At 42.8% G+C, this 20,143-nt stretch overlaps 2 protein-coding genes across 7 annotated transcripts in view; one reads left to right on the plus strand and one right to left on the minus strand.

Annotated features, from left to right (window-relative positions):
- tanc1b (tetratricopeptide repeat, ankyrin repeat and coiled-coil containing 1b) overlaps positions 1-5,249 on the plus strand; it is a 103,515-nt gene extending 98,266 nt beyond the window's left edge. For all 6 annotated transcript variants that reach the window (XM_078261781.1, XM_078261783.1, XM_078261782.1 and 3 more), the window contains one exon: positions 66-5,249. In XM_078261781.1, coding sequence (XP_078117907.1) covers positions 66-1,611 — 1,546 coding nt within the window. In that variant the 3' untranslated portion in view covers positions 1,612-5,249. The remainder of the gene's footprint in view (positions 1-65) is intronic.
- On the minus strand, positions 2,724-19,554 carry LOC144525190 (WD repeat, SAM and U-box domain-containing protein 1). Its single transcript, XM_078261791.1, has 11 exons — positions 18,930-19,554; positions 16,500-16,687; positions 14,077-14,163; positions 12,536-12,629; positions 12,036-12,069; positions 11,841-11,881; positions 11,347-11,453; positions 10,732-10,761; positions 7,718-7,894; positions 3,827-3,961; positions 2,724-3,732 (listed from the first exon to the last, which is right to left on the minus strand). Exons 1-11 carry the CDS (start codon positions 19,325-19,327, stop codon positions 3,581-3,583), a joined length of 1,443 nt encoding a protein of 480 aa, XP_078117917.1. The 5' UTR covers positions 19,328-19,554; the 3' UTR covers positions 2,724-3,580.
- Positions 19,555-20,143: the final 589 nt, after the last annotated feature.

The raw sequence follows: 20,143 nt of genomic DNA on the forward strand, positions 1-20,143 counted from the left end.
TGGTTTGTTATTGGCAGTCTGGATCTGGTAACAATGTTCCTCCTCATTCTTTCTCCAATCCACAGGCAGTTTTCGGCAGCCCTGGCTGACCTGCACGAAGCAGCCAAGCTGTGCCCCAATAACCGGGAAATCCGTCGTCTGCTTGCTCGAGTAGAGGACGAGTGTAAACAGATGCAGCGCAGCCAGATCAAAGGAGGCCTCGCTGGGGCTGCAGCTGCTTCCAGCCAGGCGTCAGGAGGCCACGAGTCTGACCAGGAGCAAGACGAAGGACAGCAGGACTCTTCAGAGCACTGTCGTGCCAGGAGGGTGGAAGGACAAAGAGACATCCTGGAAGAGGAAGAAGACGAGGAGGCCTTGCTGCACGACAGGGCAACTGATGCCTGCTGGTCACAGAACAGTTATTCCTACAACAGAGTCTTACCCTCTGAGCCCATCAGCAACAGTTTGGGACATCAGAGTCAGAGCCCCAGCTCACCCCCAGGCCCCGGCAGGCTCCCCCTCCACCGTTACCCTCGAGAGCACCGGGAGGAGCTGGCCCAACAGGGCCTGGTCCTGCAGCCCACCAAGCAGGCCCAGATAGTCAAGACCAACCAGCATATGAGCTCCATGGGGGCAGGGTCCAAATCTCAGTACGCTCCCTCCAGCCCCTTACCGAGCAGACACATGTCCAGTATGCTGAAGCCGGGCCCAGGCATCGACATCAGCCCTCTGCCACCCCCAGCTGACGAGCCTGTATACGGGAACCGCATGTCGCTGGCGGCTGTCTCCACCTCCATGGGTCACAGTTGTGAAAATGAGAGCCTCCATTCCTCCCAGGCTTCCTACTTATCATGCAGCAGTTCCAAGGGTCTGGGGCAAGACAGGTTGTCGGCCCACTCTGCATCCTCCCTGGATGGATTGGCCTGCTCTGGTCCCGGACCCCAGGGGAACCATACTGAGCCAGGAAAGGATGGGATGTGTGGTGCAACAGGATCACAGGGAGGAGGCAGCAGCATGCGCGTGTCCAGTTCTACCAGTAGCCTGGCGTCCAGCAGCAGTCTATCAGACAGCGGCAAGCTGGGACCTGATGTCCGCACCAAGATCTCTGACAAAACAAAGCACAGCCAACAGGCCAGTTCTGCATCAGAGTACAAACCCAGACCCTTCATGGGCATAACTGACAAGACGGCACGCTTTCTCCAACAGCAGCAGCAGCAGCAGCAGCACCACGGCTTGCAAAGTCACCCGAGCCTGCAGTCTGCCGGCCGCGGCTGGCTGAACCACTCGTCTGACGGTCTGGTGTGTCACAACACGTCAGCAATGGGCCTGCTGCCTGTCGACTGTGAGCTGCCTTACGCCAAAACAGTGAGCACTTACCAGGAGCAGCACAAACCTCCACCACCTCAGGGTGCTATGGCAATGAGTAGCTTACAAAACGGCATGCACGCCAAGGAATTCACAGAGAAGTTCTGCCAAGCCGCCAACTGTTACAAAGAGTCCAAGCCAGCACTGGCGATGCCGCACACGTTCATGGACAGTAAGCCCAAGCAGCCTGGCCTAGCCCGAGATAATCCTGCCATTCACGTAGCTTCAATGAAACCAAAGCGATCATTTATAGAGTCGAATGTGTAGAGATATGTTTTATCTCTCATACAGTCCACAACGCACACAAGCAAAAATCTAAAGAGTGAGGAGTTGTTTCAGTTTTTTTAAACCAAACCCTTTACTTTCACTTTTAAGCCTGTAAGAAGTACACTTTGCAAGCAGTTTGTTTTCCTGTGTGAATACAGACTGCAGGCAGTGTACCGAATGCTCCAAATTGTTCTCCTCCCAACCTGTCGCTTGTGGCTGTCAGCTTCTGTTACATGACAACATGTCCGCCGTCATTCAGCCAAGCTGGAGACATTGCACTGAAGGAAGTATTTGGACATGTAGTGTACAGTCCTCATCAACACAATGGTGACAGTGAGCACTTTATACACACTTAGGCCGCTCAAGTGCTTAAACAACATATTCAGTTACAGCATAATGTTATTACAGAATAGTTTTGAATGAGTGAATGGGGTTTGAACTGTGTTCATTACGTCCATGGTGCTGAGAGAAGAGAAATAAAGAAGAGAAAGCGCTCAGTGAAGGTGTAAGAAAGTCTAAAAGGACGGGCATTCCTGTGTTTTACGAAGGATGTTATAGATCCTCTGGTGTATATTATATAAATATTTTTCCCTCTTTTCAGTGAAGATCTATGTTAAGTGTATTGACAAGTTCAGATTTGTGTATTTTGAGTTTTATGCACAATGTTTAAATGGTGTTAAAAGTTCTAAAAAAGCATTTGTTAATGTGTTATACATTATATAAATCACCATTAACATTGGATTCCTTTCTGTATCTGCTTGTTGTTGCTGTCTAGTTTAATTTATTTACAGCGCCAATGGCTTGGTTAATTGTAAAAGCAATATATTTTATATAGTTATTTTTGCACAGCTATTAAGACATTTAATGATTCTCAATAATGTTGAGTTTGCGTATGCTACAATTGCAGTTTATATTACAGAGACAAAAATCTATAAAAACAAAATGGTTTGGGGGCACAGTGCCATCAGCTCTATTTTAATATGTACATTAAATGCAACTGTTGCCATGTTTCCAGTATTGTGAGCTGTATTAGCTGTGAACACATACTGTAATATAACATTACTGCCATATCCACCATGGGAGAGAAATAAAGACCCACTGAGGCAAAAACAAACAGGTCTGCTGACTTTTATTCTAAAACACAAGGCTGCTTATGTTAAGAGGACATTTAACAATTATCATGAGCCTAAAGATGAGTGTAAACATTATACAGCCGTTTGGTTGCTGCCAAAAAGCTTCAGGTAACGCAACAGATCACTAAAGTGAGACTAGGTGAGACTTTGTGACAGCGGCCTCTGTGGCAATTACAGGACAATGGTACATTACATGTCCAATCATTTCTGGCAAGGTACGGTGTTTACTTTTACTTTTTACATTTGGGATAAAAAAATAAAAATAAAAAAAAAATAGCTAAAATATAGTGCAACAGCCGCAAGAGAAGAAACTAGTCATCTTCACAGTTCTATAGCAATTTTTATCTAGTTTGCTTGGATTTGCCACTGACTGGTCAACCGTTTGTCACAAGTGACCATTATGGAATATTAATAGATGCTAAAACATACATTATCGAATATTAATAGATGCTAAAACATAAGCTAACAGTAGCAAATACTGTCGAGAACATTAGTTTGCCAACATAAGCTACCCTGAGTGTATTCAACAGTTGTGCATTTAATTTAATATGAATTCAACTTTTTATGTGAGAGGGAACATTTGTAATTTCTACATTCAAGAGTTACACTGTTACTTTGAGTGATGTCTTCAAATACATAATGCCGTACAATTAGCAGTTATGCAGATATTTTATTCGTTAACTTATCGGATTCTGATTAGAGTGGTACCCTGAAAAAACTATTCATAGTAATTACTTCTTTCAATGACGATAAAAGCACTTGTTATCAGATAAGCAGCTCCTGTGTTATGATGAAGTACCCGTTTAGTTGGCAAACAAGCTTAAATGAGCTGCTGTCTACTGGCTCGACTTCCATCGTGTTATCGCCATCTTCAGAGATCTATTAGGGGTGAGGAGCGTGGTCTGTAGGAGCAGGTTCGTCATGGGGCTTGTTTTGTTTTTGCCCCTGATCCAGCTCTCCATGGATTCTCGCTCGTAGGAATACCCGTCTGGAGTGGAAACATTTTGAAACATTATATACACTGAGATAATAATGTACTCTGTTTGAGACATTGGACAGGTTTTTAGCATTTATCATCTAACCTGCAGCAATGACTGGATCCTTCATCAGCTCTCTGGTGATTGGACACAGAAACTCATCTGGGGCATCTGAACCGCTCTGCTCTGCCTTCAAGGCCTCGATTTTCCTCAGGAGACGACCTCGGAGGCCCACAGACTCTGTGAAAACACACTGTTTAGTGCAAGTGGCAAATTACATCACACGCAGTGCAATTTCTTGTAACACTTCAAACTTAATCGGATGATAAATGAATAGATACAAACAAGTTTTGCTTCACTGAGTACTTCACATAAACCAGTCCAAATCTATTTTATGTTAATGTCATTGCACTAAGAAGCATCAGTGTTTTTTCTGTGGAACTGAATCAGCGAGGCGACAGACACTCCACAGACTGACTTTGTCCCTTCTCTGCTCTCTCAGATAAAATAAAACAGGAATTAATCTGGACCTCCGCTCAATCAATCTGTGCCGCGACACAAAGAGCCAGACACGTTGACGGTGTGATGATGGCCTCACAACTCAGGCAAGGTGTCTCTGTGGAGTTTGTGTGGGTTGTAGTTCAAAAAGTTAACATCTTATTATTCTACTTGAGAATACAAATAAAAAAATTAAAAAACTGTGAAAGTAAGAACGTAGGAATAGTGGTTAAAAAAAAAAAAGCATACTGTAGATAATATCTCCCTGCCGCACTATTCCATCCATTTCCTCTGTCTGTCTTACTCGTATTCGTATGATACTTTGAAATATTGCAAGGTGTAAATTGTCTATTAGTTTCAAACTGTAAGAGAGGTTGCTAAATTCTACCAAATTCAGAGTTTTTTAAACATATTGTATCTTCTTCAAGTGTAAGGAATTAGTTACCCAGTCACATTTTAATTATTTGGATTTATCTCAGTTAATAATGTCAACTTTTCGTGAGCTACGAAGAGCGACCCTGTTTTCAGTTTTGTAAAAGTTAATCCAATGGGTGGCCGGGTTGCCTCAGTGGGTAGAGCAGGTGCACATAAAGAGGTTTATGCCTCGACGCAGAGGTCCAGGATTCGAATCCGACCTGTGACGATTTCCTGCATGCCTCTCTCTCCCCTTTCTCACCTAGCTGTCCTATCCATTAAAAGGCGGAAAAGCCCCAAAAAATAATCTTTAAAGAAAGAAAAAGTTAATCCAATGGGTTTTAAATGGTTTATTCAGCCCAAGAAATAAACACACTGAAATTAACACTTAATAGTTAAGTTTATCTGAAAGTGTCTAAGTCACAACATTTGGAGATTTGTGGTTTTCGTGGTGGAAATCAATTCCACACACTGTCAAGAATAAACTGCTGGTGGGGAAAATAATTATTTATTTTGTTTAAATATTGGCCCAAAAGTTGTCAGTTGTTTAGTTTTTGTTGAGAATAATTGAGTCTGTGTATTAGCTTGAATTGAATTAAACCCTAGCATTATTTGAGCATGTATGTATGTATTCAAAGCTTCCTCCTGTATTTAATGATGTACAACCAGGTTTTAAAGGAATATCTATCCATTTCTAGGACACAATCAGGGTCATACAAACTGAAGAGATCGTCACCATCAGCTATTGTGTGCTGAGGACTGACTACTCCGCCTCAATTTTGCACTCATTCATAGAGCACAAAGTGGAGAGAGGATGAAAGCATTCAAGTATGCGTTACAACTGACTGGCGACTCGCACCATGAACTCTGTGACGTGAAACTCCTGCACCAAAAAAAAAAACAACACTTTTTATATATATATATATATATACACACAAACATACACACACACACACACACACACACACACACACACACACACACACACACAGCAGAGGCATAAATACTTGAATCCTATGGGAAAAGTGATGTTGCTCAATCAAAACGTCTTCTGTTGGTGAAACACGTTGAACCTATTAAGTGCTCCAATTCATTCAATAAATTATTCTTGGATAGAAAAATGGCACACACCTCTATAGGATTTAAAATTTCCATAAGTTCTCACATTTTTCATGGGGGCACAAGCCATTAGTACTATACAGTCCATTTTACATTTAGATTGATGATTTGATGAGATGCTACAATAAAACTGCAGAATGACGCTGTCTCCACATAGATACACTGAATTATATCCAAGAAGAACTTTCTTTTCCTCCCCTTGCTCAAAGATTCACGTATAATTCATTAAGTGCACTGGAATCTAATTTGCTCTGTGTGTGTATGTGTGTGTGTGTGTGTGTGTGTGTGTGTGTGTGTGTGTGTCTGTGTGTATACACTAATTTACACAAACAGCATGCTATTGAAAATGATAGCTGTTGGTTCCACAGCACAAAAAGAACAGGAAATGTGGCAATCTGCTGTTTCCTCTGTCCTCACTCTGTGGTAATGATGAGAGCTGACCTCCATACTAAACACATGGAAAAGAGATGCTCGGTCCATAGGACATGCTTCGCATAACTGAGCAGCATGCAAGGGAAGTTGGCTTTACTGTTGTTTTTTTTACTGTGTTTGCTGCTTTCCAATTAAAGCAAAGACAACAATAGCCAGAAGGGCGTTTTTACCATGATTAAGGGTGGGACTGTGATGCAGCTAGTTACGTGATTACAGTCTCCACAAAATACCAGTAATCAGAGTAAAGATGCCTTTTTCTGGGCATTATGGCGCTCATGCAGCATGTAAACTGTCTGCTAAATTCCCCTCAAAACTTTGTGCATAAATAAAAATTCAAGGTGTGCTTAGCTGAAACTACCAGCATTGAAATACTTACAAGAAATCGCCCAAATCTCTACCAAGGAGACACAATACAAGATTAACAATCACCTAAATGTGTCATTTTAACAGAATACATCTGATGCAAAGAGCGCCTGCACAAATTTGCCTTTTTTCGTAAACAGAGTTTTAGTCGTACACAGTTTTGGGCACCTAGCTCCAGGAGTTAAACAATCCAAAAAGTCCCCTATAAAGAGCCACATGATGGGCTACCAACACCAAAAAATAATCACCTGCTCTTGGCCCATAGAGCCTAACTTGGCCTAACTTTCTACCAAATTTAATTGCAGTCAGTTGAGCAATCTTTAGGTTTTTCTTCATACATAGGGGGACTCAAGGAACCGTTCCAACATTTTGGTAAATGCGCTTATTGATACAACTCGCATGTGTGTATGGTAAATATGAAGCTGAAGCCAGCAGCCAGTTAGCTTAGCATAAAGACTGGAAATGGGGAAACAGCTAGCCTGGCTCTGTCTGAAGGTAACAAAACACATCATATCTCAATTTAAAATCGTACAAGAACTCAAGTGTAATAACCACAGTCTTTATGCTAAGCTAAGCATCACAGAATGATGCAAGGGTGGTATCAATCAATCAATGTTAAACTACAGTTTTTCTTGAAAACATAACTGCCTTGGTGGAGATAATGTGTACATGTACTGTACTATAGTGTTGCAGCTTCAACACTGGTGTCTGCAGTGTGCAGGGAGTTTTCTGGCTGCAGTTTGTACAGTCACTTTCCACACTGAGACCTTGGACGACCCCGAATGGACTAATCTTATTTTCAGAGGGATTATCATTGTTTGTGACGTAAAGGTCATCCCGTGGGGTTCTGTCCACACAGCCTGATTTGTGATTGTATAAGCAGATAGAGATGCTGCAGACTCAGGTCCCTAAATCAGATCACTGTTTGGGAAAGAGTTGGGGGGGGGGATAAATCAGAACATCGATAAAAAACAAAAGCGGCTTACATCACGCTATCCAATTGAAGCTTGTCATGTTTTAGGATCAAACAGTAAATCCCCACAAAAAACACTGAGTCCCAGTGTGTGTGCGCGCGCGTGTGTGTGTGTGTGTGTGTGTGTGTGTGTGTGTGTGCGTGTGTGTGTCTGTACACACTAATGTGCGTGACTGTGTTTTATATTCCATCCTTACCAATTCCCAGCTCTGCTGCCGTTTCCTTGTTCAGCTGGCTGAGCTCTGCTCCGTCGACGTCGTTGGCTTTAAAGATGCTGACGAGCTTCTGCAGTCCTTCCTCACACAGCCAAGTCTGCACATCCTCCTCTGACCAATCAGCAACCAGCAGCCTGGAGTGACCGGGCAACTTCCTTCCTGCAAAACGCACAACAGGAAGGGAGGAAGTGCTCTGCTATTATAACCCCCCCCCCCCCCCAACCTCCTACAACAAAGTTATCTAATGCAAACAAATAATTTCCCCTCACACAGAAAAGGACACACTCCCTCTGTGCTGATATGACAATTACTTTCCTGCACGCGCACACTTTTTCTCTCTCTCTCTCTCTCTCTCTCACTCACACACCCCTGACCTCGCATACAAGCATGTGATCTACCAAAGAAAAGAACATTAAACCCAGCGTTGTGGGTTGTGTTACTTCAGCTTGTGCCAGCATGCAGCTCATCAACCTTCACACTACACAATGTGAACGAGCGGTCATCATTTATCAAACAAGGCCAAGACAAACTGGCCTGTGGTGCGCCGGCCTCGTTAACGACACCTCGCGGCAGCCTCATGGTTCCCATCGCCCACCATTAGCCGTGTGAAGGATAACCCTGAAGACTGGGAGGTGTTGATCATTACCACGTTAACGTAACCCACCTCTTCCTACCTCTGCTAGACAATTCACAATCAGTGCATATTTTCCTCCACGAAAGTTGGTGGTTTCAATAACCCTGTAAGAACATGCCTGTGCCTGAGAATGAGTGAGGTTTTGCAATTGAGACACTCCTCACTCAAATTGTAACATGTCCTGTGGCTGCACTGCATTCTGGTCTACTGAGGCTTCAGAGAAACTGGCATATCTGCTTGATTACTTTCTTTGTGTAGGTTTGGCATGACAGCACGCCTAGAGGTAAGGATTTGCTTTTGAATACTAAATATGCTAACATGCTGATGTTTAGCAGGTAATCTTTGCCATCTTGTTTAGCAGGATATCATGCTAACATTAGCACTAAAAGACAAAGTACAGTTAAAGTAAAACTATGCAAACAGAACTCCTGCCACAAGCACAGTTACACTAAATGGAAAGATCCACTTATTTGGTCTGCACGACAGTGAGCAGAGTAACACCACCACCTCTCTGCAGCCCTGGCTCATAGTGTGTGGAGTCTCCCAGTCTAGGAGGCTGAGTCATGGAATCACTGTGCCAAAAGCATGAAAACCTCACAGAGCTTCACTGCAGACTGGGACGGCTCAGACTGCAGTGTTTAATTACTTGGACAGATGCACATATGAAGCTCTCTTCATCAGCCATCCATTTTTTGCCACTTATCTGGGGGCCAGGTCATGGTGGCATCAGGCTAAACAAGGCAGCTCCTCCTGGGGGATCCTGAGGCATTCCCAAGCCAGCTGAGATATTCAGGCTGCATCTCATGTCTCTTATTTGATAGCTCCTCGGTCCTCAGCTGAACCGGAAGTTGTTCTGTTAGTCCTCCATGAAGGCTGTCTCAAAGCTCTTATTTCTACCCCAAGGAGTGAGCATCGAGGAGTGATCACTGAGAAGCAAGGAGCCATCAAAAAAGGGAACTGAGATGTACCTCTCGTTTCCTCTCTCCTCCCATGATTTCCTCGCGTCTCCCCGTGCCTCCTCGGTGGGACAGACTAAGACGCGAGGAAGAGAGGCAAGTGGAGGAGCCAAGGATGCAATTTAAGAGAACTGAGACATAGCCACAATCTCTCCAGCATGTTCTTGGTCTACCCTGGGGTCTCATCATCATCTGTCTGAAGATATCTATTTTTCTCATTGTCAACAACAATAATAAAGCCTGATCGCTTATTCCTCTGTGCCATAGACCCTCATTGTTGTCCAAAAATAACATTACATTTGCACTGGGTGACATGTTCACCCACTTCCTGCTGCCATAAATACTCACCAGCATGCCTGATGTGTATCAATCCGCAGCTGAAAATAGTCCCGTACAAATGCACTAGTTCCTTCTGTTTAAGTAAAATTCAATTTTAAGATATTATTTATGAAGCAATGAACGGTTTAGGGCCAAAAAACATTTCTGATCTGCTGATACGCCGTCCAGACCGACTAACCCTGCCCACGAACACAGGTGTTTCCAATGACTGGCTTATACTGGGAATCACACAAATAAGAATGATAACAGGGTAGGTTGTCCCACCCTAATAGGTAGAGAATGGGTGTGTAATGGATTAAAATGACATTTTGGGTTAGTTATAGTCACATCTTCCACTGCACTGTATTTATTTCCATTTTAGTTTATTTTGTTAACTGATTGGCATACTAGCATTTGCCAATTAGCACTAAACACAGAGTACAGCTGTGGCTGATGGGAATGCCATTTGTTTTGCAGGTATCTTGTCATACAGTAAGCCGCCATATTACTCCTCTTAATCCTGAGGGGGACGAGAATGTTGCCACCAAATTTCATGGCAATTCTAAAAACTACTGTGCCTATATGTTTTAACAAATTACTGAGCCTCTTTTGAAAATCAAAATACATTTTTGTGACCCATTTTTAACAATTCAGCAGGAAATGAATTGCCTTGGGAAGATGTTAAGAGACCAACACATTGTTGTTATAGTCGCTTCATGGGATTTGCTGGCATTAAGAAACATGTTGAATAATACCAGCCTTATCCTTTGAAGCCAGACAGTTTTTTTTGGATCCCATTAGCTTCACCATAGCACCTTTGGGTTTCTTTGGGTTTACACAACACGATATACAGTATAAACACATGACAAACACAAAAGCTTTCAGTCACATGCAAAAAAGACATAAGAGCGCAATACAAAATAGCTCAAAAGAAAAGACGTTTTCAGGCCACATCAAGAAATTAAAGTATCTCAACACCTTTACTAGACTCTTGGTATCTTACGGTGTCTTTTAGCTCAAAAAGTACTGTGAATAACATAAGAAGAAGAGGATTTGTAAGGAGAAAAAAGAGGGATGGATACATTTACCTTGGCACACTGTCTGTCTTGATTCAGCTGCTGCAGAAAAACATAAAAGGGAATAACTTCAATATGTGAAAAGAAAGAAAGAACCAAGATTAAAGGAAATGGGAGATAAAGAGAGAAAGCGGTAGAGGCATGAAAAAAAGACAGATCTTCATTGAGATGGAATTTCCTTGTCAACATCAACCTGACTAATGGCAAATAGGGAGCTGCCCTGATGAGGCTTCAAGGCCTCCAGATGTCTAACGAGTACACCTTTTCACTTAGTATTCCAAATGTTTTCTTTCATGTTGGGTTGGAACTTTTCTTTTTTTTTTTTTTTTTTTTTAAAAGAGGATTTACCTCCATAACAACAGCCCTCTGGGGCTCAGTGGTAGTTTGCCCTGCTGCACCAATAAACATCAATCACAATTCCTCCTCTAGACACTGCAGCCAGACAGCAATACACATGTAATAGGAGCTTTTCCTGCTGGATATCTCCCAAAACACTCTTTTGGGAGGTTTTGGCGCTCCAAATGGCTCCTGGGCTTTGAACCACTGCTAACCGTCTGTTTTAATAAAAGGAGGAGTGATTGTGCATTCGTAGGCGCCAACCTAAACAATTCTCTGTTAAACATTTACCAGTTCTGCTGACTCCATCTCCTATTCTCCACACCTTTACAGTTCTGTCCATGGATCCGGTTGCAATCCAGGGCATGGTGGGAGACAGAGCAACAGCAGTCACATACCTTCAGGGAGGAGGAAGAGGAGCAGGAATGTGAAGGGTGTGTATGACAGACTAAAATTGACATAGAAAGAGATCGCCTCTAAAAGTCAGGTTCCTTCTACCCTTGAAAAAAAATAAAAAATAAAATAAAAAATACAGTCTTAGATTGTACAGTATCTTAAATCCTTCCAAGCACTTCAAAGGGCTCTGCTGGTGCCTCCCTGCGGTGCCACTTCAATGACTGTCTGGAAAGCAGCGTTGGATAATATACTATTGCATCACTGCACCCAGTGCTTCTGGGAAAAACTAATCAAGCAAAAATCACACATTTTGATTTTAAAACACTTGGACTCCTGTTTTTTCTGATAGCTGCAGAGATTGCATAGCAGCGGGATGACAGGTCATTTACCTGTCATGCTGTTTCAAATTATGAAGCAGGGTTCCCAGGTACTGTAAACAAAGAACAAACAAACATGAACAGAACAGGAATGTTTGGCATCTGTTTACTGCGGCTGACATTTAATGTTTAGAAAGTAGTTAACTGAAGCAGCAAAGCCAACCAAAAAAACCCTACATTTTGTAAGTGTTTTTGTGCTTTACTTACCGCATCATATATTGCAACACTTTTATCCACCGAACTGTTGAATAATTAGAGTAAATATCATTTGCAGAATCCATATGCATGCATTTACAAAAAAAGTGGATTCAAACAAAAACACACACACATTATTCATACGTGCTACAAACAAGGTACAGATTGACCTTCAGTATGTTCGAATTAAAGCCAGAAACAGCAGAGGGATGCAAACAAGCAACAATATACACTCCTCCTGTGGCCAACTGATGGAACAGCAGGATACGTGCTCAGCAGTGGCATCTGCTGTTTGCAGCGCAGAAAAAACTTTTTCAACATGGACGACAGATTAATTTAAACTTAATTCGTCCCAAATGAGCAAATTATTTCACAGCAAATAATACAACAAATTACATTACAAAACATAAACCTGACAGGCACAAAAGTCAATATTCAGTTGCCAAAGTAGGGGATGTGTATTAGTGCTCCTCACACGTGTCAAGAAGAATTGATTTGTGTGTGTGTCTCACCCCGAGACGACCAGCTCTCCATCAGAAGAGAAAGAGCAAGACAAAACTGGAGCTGACTGGCTGGTAAGAGTGTGAACCAGCTTCATGACACAGCCTGAGGACGGACGGACACACACACACACACACACACACACACACACACACACACACACACACACACACACACACACACACACACACACACACACCTTAGACTTCAAATAAAAATTGTGTCTGTATTTGTCAATAACTCTCTTCACTCCTGCTGGCTTGCAGCTGTGCCACCTGCTGACAGCCACTTGGAAACAAAGGATTTTCTTTTTGGCAATAAGCCTGAGACTTTCACAGCTTAAGATATAAAGGACACTTCTGAGAACAGAGTAACAATTCATTGTGTAATAATCCTATGTGCCAAAATCAATCAGACTATAACAGCATTTAAATGATTAGCCTGTAAATACACATGTATTAAATTAAACCTCCCTTTTCTCCATCAGTGTAAAACTGCTGTTTTCAGGCTCTGTGGGAGGTTAATTTGTTATTTGCATGCATATTCATGATGTGAAGTGAAGCACCTGTACTTCTTGGTAAGGAAAAAACAAAAACCCATTATTAAACCTGACAAAATTTAAATGTGCACTTGAGAAAATAAATTAAATGTTCGAGAGGTATGCTGGTGGAGGAAAGGAAAAGGCAGATTTGCAGTCTTTTCCTTTCCTCAAAGCATACCTCAAAGAGTTGACCCTCAGAGCTTAAATAAGACCATATCCTTTGGATATGACACCATAAAAATATGGGGCTGCAAACACAAGTAAGCCAAGACAAGAAAGATGTTCCATTTAGACAGCGATCCCGGCTTCAAAATTGGCCCCTTGGTTCCCTGAATCATCTACACTTGAGTCTCTTTATCATATAACAATGGAAGAGGGGTTCAAGCATGCAATCCTCTTGCAAAGTCAAGATAAATGCACATTTCAGGAGGGTGGGCAGGTTGAAAGCTCCTCCACAGAGAGTACATATGTGAAAAATACATTTTAAAAGGAATTAAATGAGCACAGACGTTGTTCGGTGTCCCCATTGACTGCAGCGGGTCACCACCTGTGACACATCTTATCCTCCCTAGATATGGCTGTTACCACAGAAACACATCTTAGGAACTAATAACATGGCGTGTTCACACACTAATGAAAATACAGTCTGCAGGCTGGTTACACAACCTGTGAACATACACTAAATGTTCTTGTTCTGCTGTCGGTTGTACAAGATATTAATGTCACGGAGGATATACTGTATGCACCTGATTTCCTCTCCAACTCTTCTCCACACACACTCATACACGCTGTCCTCTGCAGCTGCTATAGTTCAGCAGAATGTCTTAAAGGGATCCATTATTAATGAGTCAGTCTGCAGCTGATTTATTCCACACACTAATAAAATTGCTCTATTCTGCACAGCGATATCAAGGTTAAAGCAGTCAACAGCTTCTCTCTGTGTCTCTCTCTCATGGGAGATGAAGTGAGAGAGCGTTCAGTTCAGGGAGGAAGAAAAAGGGGTCCGCCTACCTGCACCTTCACGCTGGGAAACAATCCATATTTTCAGCTGGCTGTCCTGTCCACAGGAGGCCAGTCGAAACTCCACACAGCAGCCCTCTGCAGAACAAAAAACAGCCCCATTCCCTCTTTCAGAATCAGAATGGGTTTTATTGCCAAGTACGTTTTTAACACATACAAGGAATTTGTTTTGGTGGTGTTGGTGCACGTCACACATTCTCTAGATGGAATATTAAACAATGTAAGTATAGGTATAAACAATATAAGTATATGTACACAGTATGTATTAAATTAAATTAAAATTAAAGATAGAAATATAAAAAATAAATAAAGAGCAAAGAGCATTACAGCAGAGAGAGAACAGTGGCATGAAGAGCCAGGGGTGGAGAGTCAGGATGGTTTCCGGGCCTTGTTAATAAGGCTAGTGGCGGAGGGGAAAAAGTTGTTCATATGACGTGAGGTTTTGGTCCTGATGGACCTCAGCCTCCTGCCAGAGGGGAGTGTCTCAAAGAGTCTGTGACCGGGGTGGGAGGGATCGGCCACAATCTTACCAGCACGCTTCAGAGTCCTGGGGACGTAAACGTCCTGGAGCGGCGGCAGATTGCAGCCAATCACCTTCTCTGCAGACCGAATGACATGCTGCAGTCTGCCCTTGTCCTTGGCAGTGGCAGCAGCGTACCAGATGGTGATGGAGGATGTGAGGATGGACTCAATGATGGCTGTATAGAAGTGCACCATCATTGTCTTTGGCAGGTTGAATTTCTTCAGCTGCCGCAGGAAGTACATCCTCTGTTGTGCTTTCTTGACGAGGGAGCTGATGTTCAGCTCCCACTTGAGATCTTGGGAGATGGTACTTCCCAGAAAGCGGAAAGACTCCACAGTGTCAATTGTGGAGCCACAGAGGGTGATGGGGGCAGGTGGGGCTGGATTCTTCCTGAAGTCCACAACCATCTCCACTGTCTTTAGAGCGTTGAGCTCTAAATTGTTTTCATTGCACCAGGTCACCAGGTGGTCAGCCTCCTACCTGTAGGCGGACTAATCTCCATCAGAGATGAGTCCGATGAGGGAGGTGTCGTCCGCAAGCTTGATGGACTGGTGACTGGAGGTGCAGCTGTTGGTGTACAGGGAGAAGAGCAGAGGAGAAAGAACACAGCCCTGAGGCGATCCGGTGCTGATGGTCTGTGAGTCGGAGATGTGTTTCCCCAGCTTCACATGCTGCTTCCTGTCAGACAGGAAGTCAGTGATCCACCTGCAGGTGGAGTCAGGCAAGCCTAGCTGGGAGAGTTTCTCCTGAAGCAGAGCCGGGATGATGGTGTTAAAGGCAGAGCTGAAGTCCAAAAACAGGATCCTGGCGTAGGTTCCTGCGGAGTCCAGGTGCCGGAGGATGTAGTGGAGGGCCAAATTGACTGCATCGTCTACAGACCTATTGGCTCTGTAGGCAAACTGCTTCATAACCACAGAGGTCAGGGCGACGGGTCTGAAGTCATTAAGTCCTGTGGTCCTTGGCTTCTTGGGGACAGGGATAATGGTTGAGGTCTTGAAACAGGCTGGCATGTGGCATGTCTCGAGTGAGGTGTTAAAAATGTCTGTGAACACTGGAGACAGCTGATCAGCTGTCTCCAGTGTTCACAGATCTGATCTTAATGTTCATGCTGGACTGACTTTAATAACAAAATAACTGCCTGTATGTGAAGTGTAACAACACATGGCAAGCATATATTTCACAGTATGCGGCATAAATATAGTGTTTGGATTAAAGGAAGATTTACAGAACAAAAATATGCTTTTATTTCCCAAACGTGGCAAAGAACAAACACTGTACATGTCATTTTGATTTAAGTTGATTTAAGTTACAAACTAAAGGATTAGTTCACCCAAAATCATAAAAGACTCAATCAAGAGTGTTCTGTTCCGGGATAGTGAAAACTCCTATTATTATTATTATTATTATTATTATTATTAATCTATAAATCTACAGACTAATTGTTATGATTAATCAATACCATCTGGTTAACAAAAAGTCAGAAAATAGCAAAAAAACTAAAAATTCTGTTTCCTAGAGCCCATGCTGATTGCTTGTTTTGTCTGATCAGTAGTCCAAAACCCAAAGATATTTAGTTTACAATGATTAACAAAAGTAAAAAGCAGCAATGAATGTGAAACACATGAAAGAAAACAGCAAATGTTTGGCGTTTTGCTTGATAAATGACTTAAAATAATAAACCATCAACAGACAAACTATCTGCATGTCTAGACACCACTATTGATAAGTGATTGGTGAGTGTTCGTTGGAACTGACTGTATGGACTTGGAAGCTGCAAATGAATTACCCATTGGGATTAATAAAGTGTCTGAACTGAACTGAATATAAGTGAAAATAGTTTTTGTTTTTTTTGTGATTTTGGTCAACTGGCCCTTAAACACTAAGAACTCACCAACTTTAAACTGCGGTGCAAAGCTACAGCAGGTGACTCCCAAGTCGTGGGCGTCCTTCTCAGCATGCAGGAGGTTGATGTCCGTATCCCATAGTTTGAGGTCTCCGTGGGTGCATCCGGTTACAAACATCTGGCCACAGGGAGAGAAGCAGCAGGCCACAACACTGGCCTCGCTCACTGCACTGCATCTGTAATAGACAATGTTAGATTAAACACATTGGGTTACCCCCGATTTCCACCAACTGCGGAACGGCTGCGCATCCGCTCTGGAACCGCGGCGAAGTCATTAGGTTTCCATTAAAGTCAATGTGTGTATTTTCACTGACTGCGGAACGGCTGTGTTCCGACTCCGTCCCAGCTCTGGCGGTCCGCAACCCTCCGGAGCAGATACGCAGAGCTTCTATTTTTGCCGGACGCCGGAGAGCTCCGCAGCAATTCAGCACAGGGCAGATAGTGCGGTTCAGGAAGTCGAGCACAGAAGCAACATAAAACATGTTTAATTTTCAAAATAAAATACACCATGCTCACGGCAGATCATATTTCCCTGCACTACACCTTGAAAACGTCATAATGGGCGGAGACAGGCCTGAAGTCGGAATGGAAACAAACTGTTGTTGGTTTTGTGGTTCTGTTTATAGAAACGACATCCTGTTATATCGCGCGATCATACGTGAATTCACGAGATCTCCTGGGTCCTAGTGACTTCAGCTGTCAGTCATGGCCCCAGCTGTTGGGACCTGGTGTGTATTGAAGGACGGTGGTTCACGGAGCCAACACGCAGCAGAGCCGATCTGCAGCCGTTCCGCAGTTGGTGGAAATATACGGCTTGTTATAAACAGCAAGGTTTACTGGGAATGTTGTAAAATAAAGGACTTAATTAATCCTGGTTTAAAATGTAGCTGTGTGAAACTAATGTGGACGAGGCTATGGAGTCCTGGACTGAGATTAATTTAAACCACCTCTGAGAGTGTTAATTAGAGAGCCACAGCAGCCCTAAGGGGGCTTGTGAAAGCTGTGATCTTCAGATAAAGATGGTCTTATTAACATATTTGATTCAAGTTGGTAGCTCTTGACAATAAGTGCTTCTCTGGCTGGTTCTGTTCATTAGTCCCATGTGTCTCTAATGTTAAACCTGCCTTAATGTAGTAGCAAGCTAAGTAACCCTAATCGTTCTTGAGTAGGGTCAATGTACTGTGGGTCTAACCCAATGGAGTTACAGATGTTTTAAGGTCCTGAAAAACTTATTTTTTTCTTATTGTTAACCAAAGGGTTCCAGATGAACACAAAATGTTCTGCCAAACATTTTTTGTAATTTCTCTTTGTGTTTTTATCTGTGCTTTTCTAACTGGTTTGGAGTGGGCGTGGCTCTGATGAAATAATTACATGAAACATTCAGTGCACCAATCAAAATATTTCAATGTAAGCATCAGAATGGTGTGGGATGACTATTTGCTGGTGAAGGCCATTTACCTTGTGATAGGAATTTCAAGTTTAAGACTGAACCTTCAAGCTTGAGTTGAGTTGTCAGGGAGAAATCATTGTCAGTCTACTCTGATCAAACAGCTATTTTGATAATCGATTAAGTCATTTTTCAAGCAAAAGTACCAACTGGTTCCAGCTTCTCACATGTGAGGATTTGATGTTATAGTAAAGTGATTCTGGTCAGATAAAACAATGGGCTCTGAGAAATTATAAGTGGTATTTTATGCACTAAAAGATTATCAAGAACAACCCTAAACACAGATTTGCAGTTTTTGAGTAATTTATAATAACTAACAACTTGCTTTGTTAGCTTTGACAATTGCTTACAGTAGTCATGATTAATTATAGAGAACTATGTAAGTAAGCTTTAAAGTTCCCATATTGTAAAAAGTGAGATTTCCATCTCTTTGATTATAAAATAGGTTGAGGTGCTATATAAAAACTGTGAAAGTATCAAAACACTCAATCTGAAGAGAAATGCAAACAGCCCATATTGAAAAACGGTGCCTTTAAACGAGCTGTCAGGACTTCCGTACAGTTGAGATGTCACAACTATAATATAAAGTAGAAAATGCTGCTACAGTTCCGTTACAGTCATTCCATGGCTGCAATGACCAAGAGCGCTGATACACAATACTCTGTAATGTGACCAATCAGAGCAGACTAAGAAGGGGGGCACTAAAACAGAGTGTTTCAGACAGAGAGTGAATACAGGTATATTTAAACAGACAGTATAAGAAAAATAATGTGTTTTCTGAACATTAAAGCATGTAAACATGTTCTAGTAGAAACTCAAAACACAAGTATGAACCTGAAATTGAGCATGATATGGGCCCTTTAAAATGTCACTTTAAGGCTGTAACTAGGCAGCAAACTGGCCCTTGATTGCTCCAACGTACTGTTTGATAATACAACTGTTGACGTGATTGACACTGGATAACACTGTACCTGCGTAATGTCCTGGAGCGGAAGTCCCAGAGGGCCACGGTGCCATCGCAGGCCCCTGCCAACAGCTGGGAGGAGTCTGGTGCCACCGCGCAAACTCGGAGCGGATTACGGGCCGGGTGCTGCAGCACCGCGACCACCTCACCTGTGTGTGAGCCCCACACGATGGTGGATCCGTCTGTGGAGCAGCTGAGCAGGTAGCTGCCACATGAGCTGAAGCAGCAGCAGTGAACCCCGTAGCCGTGGCCCGAGAGAGGAGAAAAAGGAAGCTCCGAGAAGTCCGCTGTGTTATAAACACGGAGAGTTTTATCACCGGAGCAGGTCGCGAGGAGAGATGGAGAGAAAGCACAGCAGCTGACCTCGTCTGTGTGGTGTCGAAGAGTGAGAACTATTGACACCATCTTGTGACAGATGTACGTTGGCTCTGCTGAGGGAGCAGTTCGCTCACAAGGTGGCGCAAACGCCCAAATATCCGCCTGTGAAACGAAAGAGTGGAGCGACAAACACCTGATTGGAAGCTGCGTTTCGTTAAGGTTAAAATACAGCAAAGATACAAAAGTCAGCACAAACTGTTGCTTCTTAGGTGTCGACAGTTTCTCTCATCAAGTATTTCCTCTTCCGGCTTTAAAGTCTGTAATCTCATACAGCTGTTATCAGTAGGAGTTGTACAATGTTCACAGACCATTCTTTTAAACTATAATTTCAATACAATATACAAATATTTATTAAGTAAAAGTCCGACATTAAAAGCAATACCTAATGTTATCAGATCAATTCAAAGTGTACTCATAATTGAGAATGGCTCTTTTGAGTGTTATAAACTAAGCAAAAAAAAGAAACGTCCTCTCACTATCAACTGCTTTTATTTTCAAACTTTGTATGAACATAAAAAAAAATTCAACTACTAAGAACTAAACTGAACAACGTTTCACAGACATGTGACTAACTAACTAAAATGTGTCCCTGAACAAAGGATGGTCAAAATCAAAAGTCACAGTCAGTCTCTGGTGTGGCCACCAGCTGCATTAAGTACTGCAGTGATTCTCCTCCTCATGGACTGCACTTGGTTTGCCAGTTATTGCTGTGAGATGTTACCCCACTCTTCCACCAAGGCACCTGCAAGTTACTGAACATTTCTGGGGGGCATGGTTCTCGCCCTTACCCTTCGATCCAACAGGTCCCAGACATGCTCAATGGGATTGAGATCCGGGCTCTTC

Source organism: Sander vitreus, chromosome 11, assembly GCF_031162955.1.
Source record: "Sander vitreus isolate 19-12246 chromosome 11, sanVit1, whole genome shotgun sequence".
Lineage (NCBI taxonomy): Eukaryota > Metazoa > Chordata > Actinopteri > Perciformes > Percidae > Sander > Sander vitreus.